The 20,411-nt window shown below is 42.9% G+C and overlaps 1 protein-coding gene across 1 annotated transcript in view; it reads right to left on the bottom strand.

Moving 5' to 3' along the window:
* Positions 1 to 14,500: 14,500 nt before the first annotated feature.
* LOC104544028 (reticulon-1-like) overlaps positions 14,501 to 20,411 on the bottom strand; it is a 109,467-nt gene continuing 103,556 nt past the window's right edge. Inside the window, 6 exon segments of the mRNA XM_010188769.1 lie at positions 14,501 to 15,300; positions 16,415 to 16,473; positions 16,564 to 16,610; positions 16,980 to 17,049; positions 17,817 to 17,955; positions 19,061 to 19,268. Of these exon segments, the coding sequence (XP_010187071.1) occupies positions 15,258 to 15,300; positions 16,415 to 16,473; positions 16,564 to 16,610; positions 16,980 to 17,049; positions 17,817 to 17,955; positions 19,061 to 19,268 (566 nt within the window). The 3' untranslated portion in view covers positions 14,501 to 15,257.

The following is a 20,411-nucleotide window of genomic DNA, read 5'->3' as shown; positions in this document are numbered from 1 at the left end:
AGATAACAGTCACATCAGTGCACATCCACCCATGCAAAAAAAATAAAACCACTTCAGCAGTGCAGAATGGGAGCAGCCAGTATAAACAACCAGCTAACTGCATAGCAACCACGCGCTGTAGGCAGAGAGAAGGTGCAGGAGGAAACTGGCTATGAGAAAGTAATCAACAAACGGAGAATATAGTGGGGAATAAGAAAAGAAAAACTCTGGCTGCTGTTTCATGATGAACCTAAAGCTGATCTAACTCCATAATGCTCCAAAAGCAGCAGTTCTGCTCTCCCTGGCCGCCTTCGAATTTCTTCCTGACAATTAAAAAACCCACAAGTGAGAACCAAGTAACACAGCAGATGAAAAAGCCCTTCTTCCTTACAAAACCATTCTTTTTTTTTTTTTTAGCTAGTTTTTCATGCCTAGATATATCATTCCACTTGCTCATGCTCAGTCTCTTTGCTGCTTTCTTTCACTCTTCAAAATAACAAGTAACTGGTTTTACAGGTAGCTGAACAAACCGATGTATCTCCAGGAACTGCTGGCTTCTGACTAAGAATCTTCAGGAAGCTGCTACCTACACCAATGCTACAAAAGCTGTGCCAGCAGGGAAGGTCTTAGCTGTCAGCTTCTGCCATTGGGCACAAAAGGTGTTATTTAAGCACCAGAAGAGCCTCATCACCATGTGGCCTGAAGCCATACTGAAGAAGGGGGACTCTAGCTGGCCCTGTGGTCTTCTGGTTCATGGTTAATGGTATGAGAAAGGGTCACTTTTAGAGTGGTGGTGGAGCAAGAGAAAAGAGCCTGAACTGATTGGGTAGAAGCCCTCCAACAACTAATCCCCAAATTTGTATGACTGAGCACTGTAGGTGGGTTGATGAAGCCCCAGATGTCTGAGAAAATAAATAATTTCTTAAATGGATGTCACTTTGGTATCACAACTTCTGCATAAAAGCACTCCGATCTTTCTCCTTCAGTTTTGTTAGCAGTTACAATCACCAGCTGAGACACTGGGGGAAGAAAAGACACTGCTGAATTTTACTGTCTACAGTGCAAATTCTATATGCTCGCATATAAATTACTCCCATTTCCTTGGGAAGATGAAACACTTAGAGGTGTAAAATAAATGCGTAGAAGGTTTTAATTTCGTATGAGTTACGTCCTCAATTAACTGAAGCAGTGAAAAAGCAAACAGCTTTATGATTTCAGCGCGTTACATAAAGAACTCATCTGATAGACTGATGCAGAGCTAGTCTGAAAGAGATTATTTAGAGGCCTACTGAAGGAGAAAGGAAAGTTTTACAAGATTTACACCTACCTAGACAAATACATTATGGAGATACTTTAAAAATACCTTCTGTTTGAAGCCATTCTGCCTTTAATGGCTTCAGAGGTCTTACAGCAAAAGTTAGCTACCCATGAACAGCCATCCTCAGCTCATAATTGCTGTAAGGTCTCTTATTATCACACACAACACAATTGTTTCAAGGAAAGACAAATTGTTAAAAAAAAATCCCTTTGCACCTAGTCATAGAGCAAACTGCCCACCTGATGAACTCTCTACCATCTGCAAAACATGCTTAGATTTTTTCTTACCAATTTCTTAATAGTAGCAATAGTGTCTTCAAAATGCTGCACAATTTTTCCACTGAATGAGTCTTCATTTTTCAAGTGTTTTTCTAAATGAAAAATACAATGAAATTAAAATGCATAGTTTTTAAGCTCCCAATATTGTTCTATTGATCTGCAAGAATTATTCTGAAAGAGAAGGGTTTATTTTTAAATTGTTTGCTAAATCTGTTTTCTCTTATTCTAAAGTAGGTCAGCATCTTTCACACTCCTCCTCCTGGTGCACTGAAAAGGCAGATGCACAAGTGGCATATGAAGTCCACAGGACCTGGTAAAATTTGCAGTCACAAAATGCTCCCGACTTAAATTCTACAGAGTAAATATTTTAAAAGAGTCATTTGGAGAAGTTTACAGGGCTTATTAAATTGAAGTAAAAGCTGTGGATCAAAGTAATTTCCCTTTAAGCAGAGTGGAGGTAATCTTTAGAATTTTTTCCAAGCAGTCATGTCTTCATCATGTCTTTTTCCAACCAAAAATACTAATTCGGATACATCAAAGACTGAAGTGAGATTTACATTACTCCAGAAGCTACTTTTTGTATTGTTAAATTTAATTTAGCTTGAGCTGGAATAATAATTGCAAGGATTTGAATTAATCCAAAATATTGCTGCACCTGTTACAGTGACATGATTTTTTTTCTTTATACCCTGATTTTGTAACAGAGACTAAATCCTCATCAGAGGGGGGGAAAGAAAACTCGTAATCCACACATAAGTGAATTTGTAGTGAAGTCGAAGCACTCAGCCAGCTGTGATGAGAGCACTGTTTTTAATTTGACATACTAACTTGTCTGAAAACCAGCAACTGTCCCACTTCACTAGGATCTTTATCCGAAGTTGGTGGGAACAAAGATCAGGAGCAGCCGCTACCTCTGCCCTACCTGCCCATCTTCAGGCCTGATGATGATCACCTGCCAGGACAGCATTTCCTGTGAACCATCAGCAGGAGAAGTGTCAGAAAACAAGCCTATATATGCAGCAAACAGCAGAGTGGGTGGCATAAAAGCAGAATTTTCCCCAACTTTACCAATTAGTAGCAATCCCAAACAATTCTTTTCAACAACAGAAATTACAGTCTTTTTACATCATAAAATCAACAAAGCTATTTTCCTCAGAAACATAACAAAATTTAGGTCACATTGTGCATAGATGAAAATCCATGTTAAAAATCTAATTTAAGTTGTGTTTATTAAGTCTTTTTCTCAGTCCTTTAGGTCTTTTCTCTTCCAGACTCTCTCTCAATTTCTTTCTACCTATTTGATTTCCTCTCCTTTTGTGCCTACACTTGCTCTCTCAAAATCTGTATTTCCTAGATGAAACATCTCCTTCAGATAAACATTGTGATAAAGTTTTCAGATATTTTCAATTTCATCCTATACCTGCTATTAAATCAAAACTAAATGGCACTAAATGCCATTAGTGAAGTATGAGCTTCTCAAATAGAGGGTTGTTTTTTTTTAAAAAAAAATCCCTTTGAAAAGTCTTGCCATTTTGTCCTACATGCTGCTCCAAAACTCATCCTTTTATGCCACTTTCTTCACTGCCAAAATTCTTCTCCTAGTCAAACCTTAAAGTCTTTAAAAAGTGATAAAAAAAATCAAGGTAACTTCTGTGAAATACAAGAGCTATCCATTTCCTGTCCCTCCTGGCCTCTCTTATTCAGTGCCACAGGCACAAGCTTCTGGCTCCAGAACAGCACCAATTCATTCTCCCCTGCCCAGCAGAGCATTATGTGCACACCACATACTCAAAGCCTACAAAGTCACTGCTTTGTCCCACCTGAAATCCTTCCTCAACTCCCTTGGGTCCTTTGGGCATGTGATGAACTGCAGCCTGATGGTGGCTGGGAAAGCAGAGTACTGAGACCATGGACGTTTACTGGTGAAGTGTTTGTGCATCATCTTAGATCTCATACTACAGCTTCTGTCACCCCAAGCCATTTGTCTCATCCATGAATGCCTTTTCTGACCTCTAAGTTATAAGCTCTTTGAGGGACATTATAACTGTACAGCCTTCGAAACGAAGCTGTTGAAGTAATGCCCTGCAACCAGTCTCAAAAGTAACAGGGAAGCTCAGGCTCTAGTTCCATACAGTCCTTAGTTTGACACCTGAGGCCTCCAGACATGAATATTTTGTGATGTACATCTACAATCACAAGCTGTGCCTGATCCTTGCTACTTATAAGAAATCAGTTTTGTTAGACAAGAATAACTTTCCATTACAGTTGAACAGATCTGAAAGCAATGGAAAGTTTTGAATGTTCTGAAACTGGAAAATTTGAAGTGATGACCAGAGGCAATGTCACTCAGTGTGGAATCCACCCCTTGAGATGGCTCAGCCTTAATACACATCTGCCCCTACCTCTTAAAAAGGAGTATTTTAGAGCCAGATAAAACTTGTTTGGAATGTATCTCCTGATACTTAGTTTGTTTGGTGCTTGTTCTCTGGCTAGCTTTATTACCCATAGCACAGTTTCCTTGCTTACACTTGAAGCAATCCTTCCCTTGCATGATGATTAATCTTTCCTTCTAAAGTGAATTTATTCTGTTTTTAGTCATTACTTCATCTCCTTCATGAAGGCCTTCACACCAGGTTGCTGATTGCTGAGCTGTTCCAGTTTTGCATCTCTGTAATCCATCCAGCTACCCTGAAAGTGGGCTATATTTCTTACAAGAGACACTGTGATAAATGTGATTCTATGGGTCACATTTATCTTCCAAGAAGGCCCAAGATCTCCATAAATAGGTTCTTGTCTGATACAGCACAGGAAAAAAAACCAAATGCAACATTTAAAACAATTCAGGGGGTTCTAACCTCTCAAGACCTGAAAGGAATGAATTTGTGCTTTAAGCATATTTAAAATTCCCTTCTTCCTTCAGGTACCATGCCGCATGCTTACTTCAGAGGCTGAGGAGACCACAAGCATCTGTCTCGCACCACCTGCCACTGTGCCTGAACCACCATGCAAAGTGCGTTTGCTTTCTTAATGTGCCACCAGACTTGTAGTTGAAGGAGGATTTTTCTCAGCACTGCCCTACAATGTCACCACTGTTCATAGCGAGGAGGTTTGTGTTACAGGTAGAGACTGCAGCTGTCCCTGAAAACTCTGTTTTTAAAGCAAGGTTTCCAGAAATAACATGTAGTAGAAAGGCATGAAGAGGAAAAATTCTAGACATAGTCACATATGTGCTTGCCAAAAAGTCTTGGGAGTCCCACAGAGGAACCAGATGGCCCCATATGTGATAATAAAACCAAAAAGACAAAGAGGAAATGCATTAATAACCATGGCAGCCATCCCATTTAGTAACACACAACCTACACAAGGTCCGTCCCCACCAAGTGGCTCTTCCCTTTGGATTTTATGTCTTTCACATTAACATTAGTAAACCAGGCTGCAGGTAAACAGGAAAAGACAGTACACAGCCACTGCAGCCACGGGGAAAACGTTAACCGTATTTTCTTAGGCAGTTATTTAAAACAGCAAACAATGCTAAGGCAAAATAATAACCATTTTCCCTATTAAGCCCTGTCTCCACACATTGCCACAGTAGAAAATATATGTATGAGGTTTGGGTCTTTCCCTGCTTCTGCCTGCCCAGGACTGGGGGGAGGACATTGTCCCTAGCGAGACCAGTCCTTTCTCCCAGTGCCAGGACAGGAGACACCTTAGCAGCCCCTCAAGGCCTGCACACACCCACCCAGGCTCTGCAGGCGGCTGAGGTCAGCCGGTGCCACCGCAGAGGATGAGAGGGACATTGTGGATGGACTGGGCCTCAACATGGTGGGCAGGCCAGAGCTCAGCATGGCGGCCGGGCCAGGCCTCACTGTTGCCAAGCAACCAGGCCCTGCGGGTCTAGGGCCATGCTCCATTCCCTCACAACAGGCAGAGGGACAGACCTACAGACCTCCCAGGGGCTCGGGCTGGTTCTGTCCCCCCGGCAGACCTCACAGGGTTATCCAGGGTTATTGGGGGGGTGCAGCCCCCATCCCACACCAGCCTCCAAGAGATGCTGATGAGGAGGTCGTGATGTGCACAGGCGGCCCAGGGAGGCCTTGGGCAGGAGAAGACCTCACTGCCTTCCCCACATTGTATCCAGAGGGACCATGGCCAGGTTGTTTTTTCTTGCAGAAGTAATTTTTGGGAAGCAAATGAATGATCAGGAATTTTCTTCATTGTTGCAACCTTTGTGCTTCTGATTTGAGGCTTTCCCCTGTCATGGATGATGAATCATGTCAAGATTAGATCAAAATATTAATGAATATTAAATATATAAACCTCAGAGAGTCTTGTTTAACATATGCAATGGTCTTCTCACAAGACATAGTGCATACAGTACTTTCAGATCCTAGCAGTTAAACTTGAATATTTCTGGCCTTGGAGATTGTGCTGGCATCCCAACCTTTCAAAACATGCAAGATTTAAAAATATTAATAATAAAGCTTAGATTCTTTATTTGCTTTTCCAGGCCTGCAGGCTGCAGCTGAACTGCATTTTGAAGCTTTCCCATGGATCTTTTTAAATGCAGTCATCTCTGGTTTAGAGTTATCACTGTAAAAACAGAGGCTCTAAGACCAGATATCTGGTATACAAAACTGAAGATAAAATAGAGACTGCATGAGGTGTCACTACTGAGTATTGCCATGTGAACTATCCTCATAGAGACAAATAATCAGCAGGATAATATCACCTCTTTTTATTTATCTAAAAAAGTCTAATAGAAAGCACTGCAACTTTCCTCTGGAGACAACCAGCTTGTTAGTAGATGGGCCCTTTCTTTTCTACATATTTATGGCTGCTGCCACCTTGCCAAGCTATTACTAGAGATCTTCTTCATTCGCAATCACTATCGATTTATGGTACAGCAAAGGACAATCAGCAAAGGTGGTGCCATCCTTCACCTCTAACACTCCAAGAAATTGCTTTGGAAATTGAACTGTGCCAAGAACAGCCATGTATTAAATGAGCTGCTGTTAATTCTGTGTGCTGGGTACACGCTCAGGACCTGATCCCAAGCGAGATGAGCATTCCCCCATCCTGATGTTTGCAGGAAATGGGGACAATAAGTGTCCACTGCCTTGTAGACTGTGGTAATACTCTTCTGCAGAAAGTATCTCCAGTTAACCTCCAAAATACATTAATCCATGTCTTCATTTCACTGCAGACAGAATAGCATTATCTGGGTGAACATAGTTAATCCCTGGACTAGTAGAAGACCTATACTACCTGGCTTGAAAAAAAAAAATTAAAAATCATTTGTTCATTGAATGATAGCCAATTTGGTAACTGCAAGATAAAGCTTTTCTAGGAAGAAGGAAGGGCCCTCTTTTTCTGAAAATTGTTTTAAGTCTTAAGCAGGAGTCAGGCCTCAGTGAACTCAGTGGTTGCAGAGCACAGGCAGTTTTGTGCCTGGCTGAAATTCAGATGCATCTGGGCTAAGTAAACAAACTGATTTCTATAATACCAAAGTACTGGGGCAAGTTCTCAATTTGTTGTCCCAGATCTGGATTTTTCAACCAGCGTGCAAAAGTCAGCCAATACACTGAGCCAAAACATTTTGTTTTATTTCAGTTCTGTGCACAAAAGGGTGCCGGGCATCTAACCCAGCCAGCACACCTTCCAAGAAACAAGCGGGGTCTTATACACAAAACAGTTGACCCATGGAAAGAAGACTTGACAACCTGTAAGGTTGTAAAGTAGGTATGTTTATTAAGTGCGCTGGCACATGGGGGAATCTTTTCCTCCTAATTCGTGTGCACCTTCTGTGGCGGCCTGTCTTACCTTTTATACAGTAAAGTGTTGCATATTCATTACTATGCAAAACTGCCTGTGCATATTCATAGCCTTTCCCCGAAAAGGGGGTCTTTTTCCAAGAAGTCCGGTCGCGCCTGTGCAGTGCCTCCTGGTGGTCGTGGGCCGGGGTCTCGGGGCGTCCTTTTCCCTACTAAGCTCTTCACCTCTGTTCCTTGTGCATGCTCCCTGGACCCTTGGTGTTTCTCCAAACCACAAAGCCGGTTTTTACCAACTTGCTGGAATCTCAAGACGCGTCAGGCAGGACATCCTTGGCCTTATCAGGAACTGTCTGTAGCCTTCCTCCGTGTACACAGTGACCTAAGATATATTGCTTCAGCTAAATAATTGCTATCCTGTTAACTCTTAAGCGTTATTCCCCCAAGCTGTGTTAGCCCCAAGCTATAATTTTCTTTGTGTTACAGTTCTATTACAGTAACAAAGAATAACTTACAACAAAATAGCTGATGGGTTATCTACTTTTACATAACAGAAATTGCCCTACACATGTCTAAATATCCATCCAACTCATCATACTAAGGTGGCCTCACATTATGCTAAGGTGGTCCTACATTTACATGTAAAGTTTCCTTCTAGGGGTGTGGATTTTATTATTAAAATCACCTAAGGTAACTAGAGGTAATACCTTGAGCCTATCAGCTACAACCGGGTTACTGTTTAATCTTACATCTTACTATAAATCCTGATTTTGGACAGTTGCTGTCACAGACTTCTGCTTCTAGAAAATGGTCCTTCACAAGGTACGGTGCCATTGCACCTTTTCCTGGAGGTGTTCTGTTTTCGTCATCATTGATGACGAATTAAACTGTCATAGTTACCCAATTTTTGCAAATCTTTAACTCTGTACTTTTGACCATCAAATTCTCCTGGTGAATTTTGCCCCTCACCTGGAACTTATACTTTGAGGAAAAACTATACGCTGTTTCCTTTTCAAGCAACTAAGCATTTCTAGGTAGAAAATTTACCCATTCTCTCTGGGTTTTTTTTTTGAAATGTTATGGTCCCACTGTTGTGGTGGTGCAGATAGCTTTGTAAAAAATGTATCAGAATTACAGATTTTAATGGAAAAATAATAGTATTTTTCCTTTTTCCTTATGAAATATAACAAATTGTTTTTCGGGGAAAAAAAAGCCTTAAAATCAGGATTTCTGATGTGAAATGGTAACTTTTTTTTCAGCAGATGTTTCAAGACAGGGCTTCACTAGAAACTAAAAATAGAACACTTTTGCAGAGTTGCAATGGACTTCAAGCTCTTAAACACTTAGCAGAAAATCTCCAGTGGCTCTTACACAAAAGGTCCCCCACTGAGCTAGCTCTTCTCCTAGAGATGTGCCTTTTCAATTGCCATCTTGCTGCCTGTGCAAGGCCACCAAGACCACATCTGTGGATGTTGCTTTCAAAGTCCTGGCTAAGATGAGGGTGATAAATATGGTACAGACATATAAAGTGCACACATGAGGAAAGAATAGGTCATAAACTGGGATGGTTTTACAACTGCTGCAGGACATTTAAGCTAATAAATACTTTGACTTCTAGCTCCAGACTTCTGGGAATTTATTGCTGCCCTGCATCTGAAATAAATTTAGCTACTGCATTCATCACCAAATGAGGAAAGTCATATCCCTACCCAGCCTTATGCTGAGAGTAGCTGGGCAATGCAGCACCAGCTTACAAGAGCTACTAGGTTATTAGGCCTGAGTAAGGAGTAACCTGTCCACCACAACCTGAACCTAATCTGGTTACCCTTTTCGCCGCATGCAAAACCGTGTCACAGCAGACAGGATTCAGAGAGGGTGACATGGACCATGGCATCTTCCTAACTCTTAGGAAAGTGGGTGTGAAGCCCTATCTGCATTTGCAAGAATTGATGAGCTTTAAAATCTTATCACAAGTCTAATGATGGCCTCGCTGGTGCATGGATGTCTCCGCTGAGCCTGGAATACCTCTCTTGGAATCACAAATAGTAATAGTAATAGCAATAGCAATAGTAAATGATAAGGGCAATCATTACTTCCCAAAGAGAATGGGCAAAATTTTGAGTTCAGATGATCTGGAGAGAGCTGCTCTGACTTCAGCAGATCTGCTTGTCCACATGAGATGAGCATCTGTAATATTCTCTTGCTGGTAAGTGAACACAGAGGCTCTCTAATGGTTAATGCACTAGGGCAATAATTGCTGGGGTGGGGAAAACGTGTGCAATTCCCTTCAACCATCGCTTGTAAATTCACTTTCGGCTCAAAAAGGAGCCACATGGGGAATTGCCATCTGCTTATTTTATCACCAAGACAATCAGCATTGTGTGTAATCCATTTCCTACCTTGAACGACTTCGAGATTCACAGTGCTTGTTTCTAACTCCTATTTGGGAGCCAGTGTTAATTTCCCTGACCAGTAATAAATTTTAATTTACAAGCCAAAACCATGGAATGTATTTTTTTTCCTGTATTATCATTAAGCAGCTTAATTAAGCAGCAGCTTAAACAGCTTTTAGCCTTCCTAGTGTTTACCTCCAGTGTACATGTAAAGAGCAACCATATCCCCCCTTCCCAGCCTTCATTTTGCTGGCATAATGAAGCCAAACTCTTCTGGACTCCACTCCTGTAATGGCCCATACATTCCCTTGGATCCCCCTAATAGCACATCTCTGCCCCACTGAGCGCTTCCATACTGTGTTCAACAAGGGTTTTCTCACCAATATTTGTTTCTAACCAGCAACCTAGCCAACAAGAGAATTTTCTGTTTAAAAATATTCTTTTGTTTTGTGATGCAAAATATCATCTGATTTTTATTGCTCATGGGCTTCAAGATTACCGAGTTTCTTCCATACGGCATCCCAATGGTCTCTTCTAATACTTCACCACTTCGTTTCTTTAGCAAAGCTCATTAGCATCCTCTGCATCTGGGGTATTTTATTTTCATTTTGTGTGAAAAGTTGAAATACGGCTGGTATTTGGGAAACTTCACTACTGATCTCTCCTTTTAACACTACCAATTACCACCTGCTTCTGAAGATCTTCTTAAAATCTTCTATTAATCGCTTTTCCCTGTGGTTCACTCAATCTCTCCCACAGCACCGTATCACAGACTCCAGGTACATGACTGTGCAGCAGCTTCTCTGCCCAATTTCTTTTGCAAAACCCAAGCTGTGAGTCCATAGTTCAAGCTGCGTAACAGAGTCCACAGCAGAAGGAAGATTTACTCAGGTCTCTTGTGACTCGAGAGCTGTGGGAGTACCTTCGCTTAAATGGCAGTAGGAGCAATATTTTCCTTTAATTTGCACTATTGGTACAGTGTGTGAGTCACAGACTTGTGACTGCTGCTGGGAAAGTGGGCGAGATAAAACACTTGAGACTAAGAGAGACTCTTGGTTATATCCCAATCAGAATTAAAATTTAAGCTTATTTCTGCGAGTCTAGTGTTCAAAAGTGATGCTAGTAGTACCACGATTTTATACTTAAGGTTTTTTTAAGCCGACACATAAAAACTTGGAGTATATTTTTTGATAGTTTTGCTTTCCATAGTTAATCTCAGCTCCACTTTGAAAAAGTTGTAAATGGTCCCATTTTTGAGAGGGGAGAGAGGTGAGGAAAGATTCCAGGACTTCAGAATTTCCAACTAGAAGGAATACAGGAGGTGCTTCCTCCAATGAGTTGTAAGAAGATCACAGTCCCACCTCTTCCTAATTAAATGCTACAAATAGCCAGCCTTACCAGGCTCCGTCATGCCAGCAGCCTCACTCCACTGATTCCTGGCTTCATGGGAAGCTCTCCTGCAAATTCACTAATGGAGCATCTTTTAATCCAGTGTATGAGAAAAGAATTAAGAAGAGCCTGGAAGAAATACACCACACTTGGTGTTTGCAGAGGGGCGCATGGGCTTATTGCATATTTCCCTGGGCGCAGATGGAAGAGGAAAGGCTGATAAGCTTACAGTTGACTGACTTGTAACCCACCAGGACAGGGATGGGAGCCAGCTGCCATCTGAAAGTGTGCAGGGAGACAGTAAAAGCTACGGGGAAGAAGGCAGCCTCTCTTTAACTGGATTAGCTGCTCACCGAATATTATACCATTCTTATTTCCTTCCAATTCCAGGGCTTTCCTGACACTGAGGTGATCCTACTCTCACTAGATTAATATTAAAGAGCTCTTCTATCGAACCTCTCCTTAACAGGCAGCAGTTTAGGAGCAGTCTTATAAAGATTCTGGAAGGTAGAGGTGAAACTATGGAGAAGATATTTTAAATTGGTAGAGCCTAAAAAGGCAGATTTATAGGTGTAGATGTTCTAACATTTTTATTTTTTTTTTCCTCCCACCAGCACACCACTCCTGATTTCATGTCCCCCAGCCAGGGTTAAGCTAGTTTCAGTTCAAATTAGCACAGTCATTTGGGCTGGCTTTCAAAGGTGAGCTCATCAGGTAGACCTGTTGTCTTCCTTGAAAGGCAGCACCATGTGGAGCAGATGAAAACACAGCCAGTTGCCCTCCATGGGCCAAAGGCCTGGTCCAGACCAGTCTCCTTGCATCTGAACAAGCCTCCTAGCTGAGACATCCACCTGAGAAACCTCTCAGCTTCCTCTCCAGAAAGAAGGCATCAGCACCTCAAACTACCCAGAGACAGAGGATGAGACTCACTGCTTGGGCAAGGCATTTAGCACACACCTAACTCCACCCATCTGAACAACCTTAGGTGGGTTATGTGGGTCTTCAGAACATCCATACGTTTGTGTATCTTGCTAAAGCAGCCTTTGAACCAGGAGGACAACCTGGTGCTGAAGCACCAGTGATGGGGCTGGCATCCAGGTTCCTCTGGCAAGAAACCTTCTGAAGACGAACAGAATGGTGTGATGCCCTCCCCTCCTCCACCATTTCACCCAGGCAGTGTGAGCTGCTTCCCAGGCTTCACCTGTCCAGAAAACCCCGCAAGTTTGCTGCTTTTACCAGTCAAGCTTGTCCACAGCTGCTCTTCACTTCGAGTGCAAATGGAGATCAGAAACAAAAGGGCTTTACAGCCTGTGTACCTCAGAGCACAGCTCAGCCCATGAAAACAAGTCCTCGTGGTATCTTCAGCCATCTACTATCATCACATTAAAACATTTTGAAATATACTGTTGGTTTTACTCCTCACTTGACTGAAAACCAAGCCCCTCCCCATAGTGTTGCTCTATGAATAAGACTTAATCAGGGAACAGTAAAGGCATCACAAGCTTTCACTCCCTCTATGCACAGGTGCTCTGTAATGGAAAGCTGTAAAGCAGGACCATGAGTTAGTAGAGGTTTGCAAACAAGGCTTATGGGAGCTTCGGGCAGGTTGATTTCCTCTGAGTTTCCATGTTCCAAGGTGCCATGGAAAGTGCTGTTGCGATCCCAGTGGGGTGATAACAGCTATGGGGAGCAGCACAAACAGACAAGCCCTGGCTGAAGTCCTCTGCTTCTGGTGCACCCCAGCACGGTCTTCCAAATTGGCTCCACCCACAGCACTAACACACCCCAGCTGCTCAGCAGCCCTTGCACACTTGCAGGCTGTTGCTGCCAAATATATGGAAAGTCAGGGTGGAAATTTGGGAGCTGGGCTGGAAGGGTGGGATGTGAGAAAAGACAGAAGTAAAGGGTATGGGTTGGAGAGGTGGGCGTGCAGTGGTACTGTCAGGGCACTGATGGCCTGGAGTGGAGGGCTGTGGGTTTTGAGAGAGGGTGATGCTGGAGGAGGCAAGAATGGGAGCCTTGGTCTCTTTTGATTTAGGTGCTTCAGAATACTTGGACTATGCCAGAAGGTTTTATTTAATTTTATTTCTAAGTATACAGGAGATGCAGGCTTTAAATCCTGCTTAGGGCATTGTAGAAACCTGGGCTTGGATATAACTGCACTGGTGGTGCTTGGGAACACCACGTTTACGGGTCCAGTGGGATGCACCGTTAAATGTGTGCATTTTTTAAATTAACCTGTTAGAACCATGTACTCATCTTGTAAGTAACAGGAGTTCTGAAGGTCAGTCCTCATGGACACTCACACAGTTGTGCTGTCTTCCTCAGAGACACGGGGCATATTCTGGGCATCTGAATGCACAGGTGGGAAAGTCTAAGAGGCAGTTAATGCTGGGGGTAGGTGTTGAATTTTAACTCCTGCCAGCAAACTACACATGCTAAAAAAACATATTCCATTTGATCAAAAGCAATGTGTGTCACTTTGAGACATTCAGGTTTAATTGAGAAAGAATTCTGCTCTGGCAGGGGTTGGACTGGATGATCTTCAGAGGTCCCTTCCAACTCCTGACATTCTGTGATGCTGTGGTTCTGTAATGTTCATATCTAGCTGCAGTGACATTTAAAAGACAGTCTAGTATTTTTAAATATGAGGAAAGCAGAATACTTAAATACAGACCTTAAATGAAAATAAGGGTATCTGGGACTCATCACAAGAATTAACTAGCCCACAGCCAAACCGATGGTGCTACCAACTCCTCATGTGTGTTAGGGTTGTACATTCATACACAGACAGAACTGCAGCCTGACCTAGGACGGATGTCACCATGTCCATGTGAACTGAGATGAAGGTGAATTTAAAAAAAGGAATCCAAGGTATTGCTTCAATTCAAAAAGTTGGGATAAGTGTTTAAGGATCTAGTTCATTGTCAAAAAAATAAGTTCTGCATAAAAACTTTTGTGATAGAAAAAGAGAAAAACTGCAATTTGGCTGAAAATGCTCTGATGTTTACATTTTTATACAAAAAAAAAGTATTTTCCCCAGGTATGTTCCACAAATGGGCAAATCATTCAGCACTTGACCAACTGTTTGTTTTGAAGCACTTCAGATAATGTCCAAGGGCTGTTGAACCATCCTGTCTGATGGTTCTCAAACACCAAATGCTAACGTTTAACAGCCTTCACCTTTGATCAAGAGTAAATGTTTGTAGATGAGCCCCGTACCACAGGCGACCTTGCTGGACTGTGCCAGTTTGTAAGGGCAAAGTGTGTGTGGATCAGAGGAGGTGAGACAGAGAGAGAGAAAATGCTGCTTTGCACGTGATGTGTCCGGTGTTCAAATGTCCAGGTAATCCCAGTGGCAACAAGAAAGAGAACTTTTACATTTAGTAACATTTATTTCTGCATTCGGTATCAAGTACATAAGTGCAAATATTTAGAGTCCATAATTAAGTCCATTAGGAACTACAGAGAATGTAATACAAATTGTAATAAATTTACCATGCTGGAACTTTCCAGTTACCATACATGTAAATCAGCCTGTCAATCCCTTACGACAACAGTACTGGGTTTTGTGTTCATTTTTCTGAGTTATACAAAACTGATTACCATAAGTACCGATTACTGTTTATTTTATTTGTGCTGGAAAACACTAAAACATCAGTCTACAATTCTATATAGTTAATAAAGATGAATCCAACCAGCAACTCAGTGACGTAGAAGCAATTTTAACTATTGCATCAGTGCGCTAAGCAGGTAAGCCCCTAGCCACATGTAACATTAAAAGTTATAGAAGCAATGCCAATAGAAGAAGGAAGAACACTAAAAAAATAAAATAAAAAAGGTCAATATTATTTAGGCTCTCACCATCATGCACTTTATAAGCAACACAAAAAACCACATCTAGTACACTTTTCTCTTTACTATACTTTAGTGCTTGACACAAGTGATTGCAAATATTCTAAGTGCAGAAGCAGCAGGGGAAAAGCACTGCTTCCGAGTTTTACGTTTCTAAGATTATGGTGTCAAGAAAAAAAAGAACAATAAATTTGCAGTAAAGTGTAAGAATAGAGCTTTTTCACTCCAGATTCCCCCGTTATTCACTACTGTAGTCGATGAATTTTTGATATCTGCTTTACTCTGCCTTTCTCTTAGCTCCTGGGATTTTAGCTTGAATCCTAGAAATAAAGAATAAAAAAAAGAAGGATGTTATGGTCAGGCAGCCATTCCCTCCCAGCAGATCTCCACCTGAAGTCTTAGCCAGGGACAATCTTCTCTTCAGCTTACGTTCAGTGCGTTGTTGCAACAGGTGGACCAGAGCCTGGTAAGAAAAAGGGGGTGATGCCCACCTCTGTGTTCTTACAGGCCCCTGGTTGGAAATGGCCTGGGTTTGGGTGGTACAGGCAAACATGGGTAGAGACTCATAGAATCGATATGGTTGGAAAAGACCTTTGAGATCATCAAGTCCCATCGAACCAGTCCAGTTATCTAACTCTACCATGCTCACTTCTAAATAAGCCCAGTTTCCTCAGCATCTCCTTGTGGGTCACTTGTTCCCTGTACCTCACTATTCTGTAACCTTGCACTGGATACCTGCTATTCAGCCAACTTGTGCAAAGCTATGGATGCAAACTGCTGAGATGTATGGATCTACCCTCCAGTCCAGCCATCCTGCTTCAGTAATTCTCAAGTGTCAGGACCTATGCTTAGACCCTCCCTGTGCCCTGAGGGATCCCACGAAAGCTTTCGATACAGGCAGCACATTAGGGACTAGAGCAGACTGCATCAAAAAATGCATCCACGTCTTCCATGGCAGTTTGAGATGCAAAAGATCATGGTGCTTCCAGGTATTTTCTGTCTGTAACAGGGCAGTGTTCTAATTCCCACTGTGTTCATTAACAGTATTATTAACTCTAAAGGACAGAGTCCCTGAATGCAAATACCCAGGTTGGGGTGATCAGTGGGGAAGGGATTTAACACATCCCTTCTGGTTTGTCTTGGCCAGGTAAAAGTATGGACATCAGTCCCTGGTTGGGCTGCTCTGCCCACAGCTCCCCCAAGGGGCAGGAGCAGGGAGAGAAGGATGTGGGGCACAGCCCTGCCTCAGTCTATGCTCAGCTGAGGACCATGTCCCTCCAGGGATCTGTCCTCCCGCAGGCTCTTGCAGGGCAGGAGCTGGGGAGGACGTCATTCCCGGGGCACGTTGTCCCCAGGACCACCCAGCTCTGAGCCACCTCCAGTGCACCGCAGCCTCCTAGCAAGATTTCTGGTCGAGTCTGCAGCTGAACTCACTTTGCCACAACAGTGTTAATGTGGGTCCGCACCAGTCCCAAGTATTGATCAATCTGTGCCTGCAAAGAGCAAATGGAGAGTGCGTCAATCAGACATCAACAAGGCAGAACCACCCAGGCACCCAGACCGCGCCGTGCGGACAGACCTACCTGGTACTTGTCATATACAACAGGGAGAGTAAACATGGACACCACAGCTGAGGAGAAAAAGAGCTTTGATCACATTCCTCCAGAGAAGAGACCTACTTCAGCAACAAACACGTATCATGCCACTCATTCAGCTGATCCACCGGGGACCTTTGTATTAAAAATGAACTTTGCTCAAACCACCCAAATACGGAATTTCTCATTGCTCTGGGACTAATGGCTGCAAAACCATAAAACACAATTGAGTCCTAGCAGGAGGGCCAATGTACTGGGAATAATGAATATTTACTGGAAGGGGGAATAAAAGTTGATGGTTTAACTGTGGGGAAGGCACAACGAGGATAGGCTGTTTCGTCTAAGTAGAAATCACAAGGGAGTTAAAGTTTAAAATAGATTTTAAAAGAAATGTTGATTTTTACCCATTATCAGAAGAGTCAGGCCATTGAAGAGGGCTCCCACGTAAGTCAGCAGCCACATTAGTACTGCAAACTAAATTAAAGATGGATCATTACATCACCTCCAGTGTCAGCATAAGAAGAACATAGTTCACTTAATGAGCTAACATAATGACACATCAGCCTTCTTTAATGTGCAAGAGGACTTGTTAAGTAAGGCACATTAGGAACCAGGTACTTTTTCTGGGTGTATAAACCCCATTCTCCATCTTGTGGTTCACTGCTTCTCACCCCTGCACTGAGCTTTCACACATATTTAGGGTTTAATTGCATACATTTAGGAGTCTGCATTGAGTGTGGCATAGGCAAATTTATTAATTTAGGAGTCTAACCCACGTCTACTTTCTTAATGACCTTCCCTTTGCTCTGAAGAATACTTACTTGGGTGTAAGGCTGAAAGTAAATCATCATCTCAGCAGGGAGGGAAAGAAGGCCTTTCTCCACAGCAGGAAATGCCATCATTAGAGGAAATCCAGATTAACAGAGTTATTAGTGTGGAACAAACCATTTTGTGGCAAAGTCATGGAAAGCATAACATTGATGCTTCTGGAACTGCAGTGGAGCTAACCTGGTCCTGCAGCTTTTGTAACTCGGTTATAACTCAATAAATTCAAATGCAGACTGCCAAACCTCTAAACTGCTGGAAGCAAGCAGTTTGGAAATCAAAAAGGAGAACAGGTTTTATATTTGGAGCTACACAAAACTAGGTTTTATGGTGACACTGTAAACATAGGAAGCAGCACTTTGAAATGTAAATTGATCCTCCAGAGGGCAGTTAAAAATAATTTAAAGCAATCCTACTTTTAAAGAATCCACGAGGTCCTGAACAAGAAAGAGTCTCCTCAGCTCTTTGACTGTGCTGTTGACGTATAGCTGGAGACAGTCTGTGTATTTCTGAATCTGGTCCTGTGAGAGATTCATTTCCATCTCCAAGTAGGCTCTGTCAGAAACACAGGTCCAGTTACAAACCCAGGCAGCTTCACCACCATTCGCACTCGTGCCTGTCCACCCCATCACTTCCTCCTCCCCAAACCTCATTTTCCTGCACTGGAGCAATGTGTCCCCCTTCCTGCAGGCACAGAGCCACCAGCACAGGCTGTCCTCACCTTGCATGACCTGAATCCCTGGGCAATTGTGGGCTGCACCAGCTCCAGCCTTGCCCTCGCCCCACACAGAGTCCAGTCTTGATGGGATCTCTTTTTACTCACCCCAAAGGGGGATGCAAATCTTAGCTGGGGTGTTTCCCCATAAACTCCTGTGCAACACTGCTGCTGCAGAAGGGGACATCTCCAGCTGGCAGCCTCTGGAGGAATCAAAGCTGCTGCCTGGCCACGCGTCACTTTCAGCAGTGATGCCCCCTTCTCTCTCCTCCTCCCTGCCTGTCCTGCACCTCCCCCTGAGCAATGCCCACATCATGAGTTTAATCTCAGAACTGACCCAAGTGAAACAGCAGGAGCAGCACCCCAACAGGACTGGTTTTCAGTGTATGTTCACAAACCAGATACATTCCATGCCCTGGTTTACTAACTCCTTGGCACAGCAGAGGAGAAAGGATCGCTGCTTTCCTGGAGGAAACCACCCAGATTCTGAGGAGAATGGGGAGAGCCCCAGCATTGGCACTGCCACCATCACCTAGTGTAATGCATTGCCACGTCACAGCCAAGCAGCGCTGGAGAAAAGACATAAATAGTTTCCCTCTACGCCCAAAAGAGTGTGCCCAGAAGCGATACTTTTCCTGCTTGCAGAGATACTGCATTATCATTAGTTCTCATGAACTATTTTTCTCTGTTTGCTTAAAATTTTCTAGATCTTTTGAATTTCAGGAAAAAAAATTCCCATGTCTCACAGGACGATGGCTTTTGTGTTGGTTTGTGTGCCCCAAGATCTAAGCCAATACAGCCCTACAGCTCTTGAGACACCGGACAGTAGAAAAAAATTATTCCCCCTGTTATGAGCAAGAGAAGAACTTCATCCTACATAAACGCGACTGGGAATGGATCCCTTGCAAGGTAAATAGCCCCTGGCCATGACTGCAAAGCACTCACTTGAAGGGGTGGCCCTCGTCCGTCTTCTGCACAGCCTGTAGGACCGATTTGTAGATTCTGAAGCTAATGGTGGCCGAGAGGCCGGCGAGGGCCAGGTAGGCCACGACACTGACAACGCTGAACTGGGTCAGGGAGAAGAGCAGCAGTAGGAGGCTGCCAAACATGATCCCTGTCTGCTTGATGTCACGCCAGTACAACAGGTCGATAGCTGAGGAGAGAAGACCAACATGTTAAAGGCAGGAGCTGGAAGGGCATCAGCGATGGCCATCATGGCCACTGCAGTGTCCGGAGTCCTTGCAGGTGGGTGAAGGGAGCAGTGGTGCTCCTGCTCACATCAGCATCAGCAGCAACTCCTCAGTAGAAACCACGAAGCGACACACTGAGGAAACAACAACTGATTACCTGTTTCACCCCAGTCTGCATTTACTTACTCTGGAAACTCTGGATTGGTTTCCTTTTTGCACAAGTTCAAATGTCAAATGCTTGATCAGAGCATTTTCAAGTTTTGGCCATTGATAATGAGTGAGAAAGTTTGCTACTCAAATCCAACCAGCTCAGAAATGTTAAAAAAAAGCTTTTATCTAGACCCATGTGTGGTGTTAGTTAGAACAATGCAAGTGCAGAAAACCATTTTCAACCAATATATTTTTACATTTGTAAAGCAGTTAATTTTGACAGTGTTTTTCACTCAGTTTGTATAGTTTATTACAACCCTTCCAGCAAACAATCTTACCAGGATCATCCATTATCTTATCAGGAATAGCCATTATAAAAGCAAGATTTTATGAAACGATTGCTGAATGTCCAGTCCAAGAAGGCGAATTTGATTTCTTTACACTGATAACCTGTTTTTGGGAGGACTCTTCATCCAGCCAGAGAACATGCTCACCACAATCTAAGCAAAACAGCTTTAATTTCGCACACTGCACAAACCCTCATGAACAGCTTGAACACCCCACCAGCCAGATTTCATAGATGCCACTTGTCAAATCACTCTGAACAAAGAGTAAATCCAAGAAAACTCCAATCTGTCAAAAAAAATCACAAATACAAAAAGAAACAAAATTAATCCAGCCTCGTAGTTCTTATCATCTAATCTCCAAAAATTATGAGTCATCATGGCATGTTTGTCTTGACTCAATGAGCTATATTACTCATTACTATCACACATAGTGCCATTGTTTTTCAAAGTGAAGAGCTTGAATGCAGAAACTGCTTTTGTATTACCAAGCTCTTTTCTCTTCATGCAACATTCACATCCTAGGATATTCTCCATCGACACACACAACACAATATCCCTTAACAAGTGCCAGTGCTCAGCACTCATGATCATGAGGGCACATGGAGAGCT

The sequence above is a fragment of the Mesitornis unicolor genome, unplaced genomic scaffold, assembly GCF_000695765.1.
Source record: "Mesitornis unicolor isolate BGI_N332 unplaced genomic scaffold, ASM69576v1 scaffold11487, whole genome shotgun sequence".
In the NCBI taxonomy this organism is placed as follows: Eukaryota; Metazoa; Chordata; class Aves; order Mesitornithiformes; family Mesitornithidae; genus Mesitornis; species Mesitornis unicolor.
This window is presented reverse-complemented; position numbering and strand designations above follow the sequence as displayed.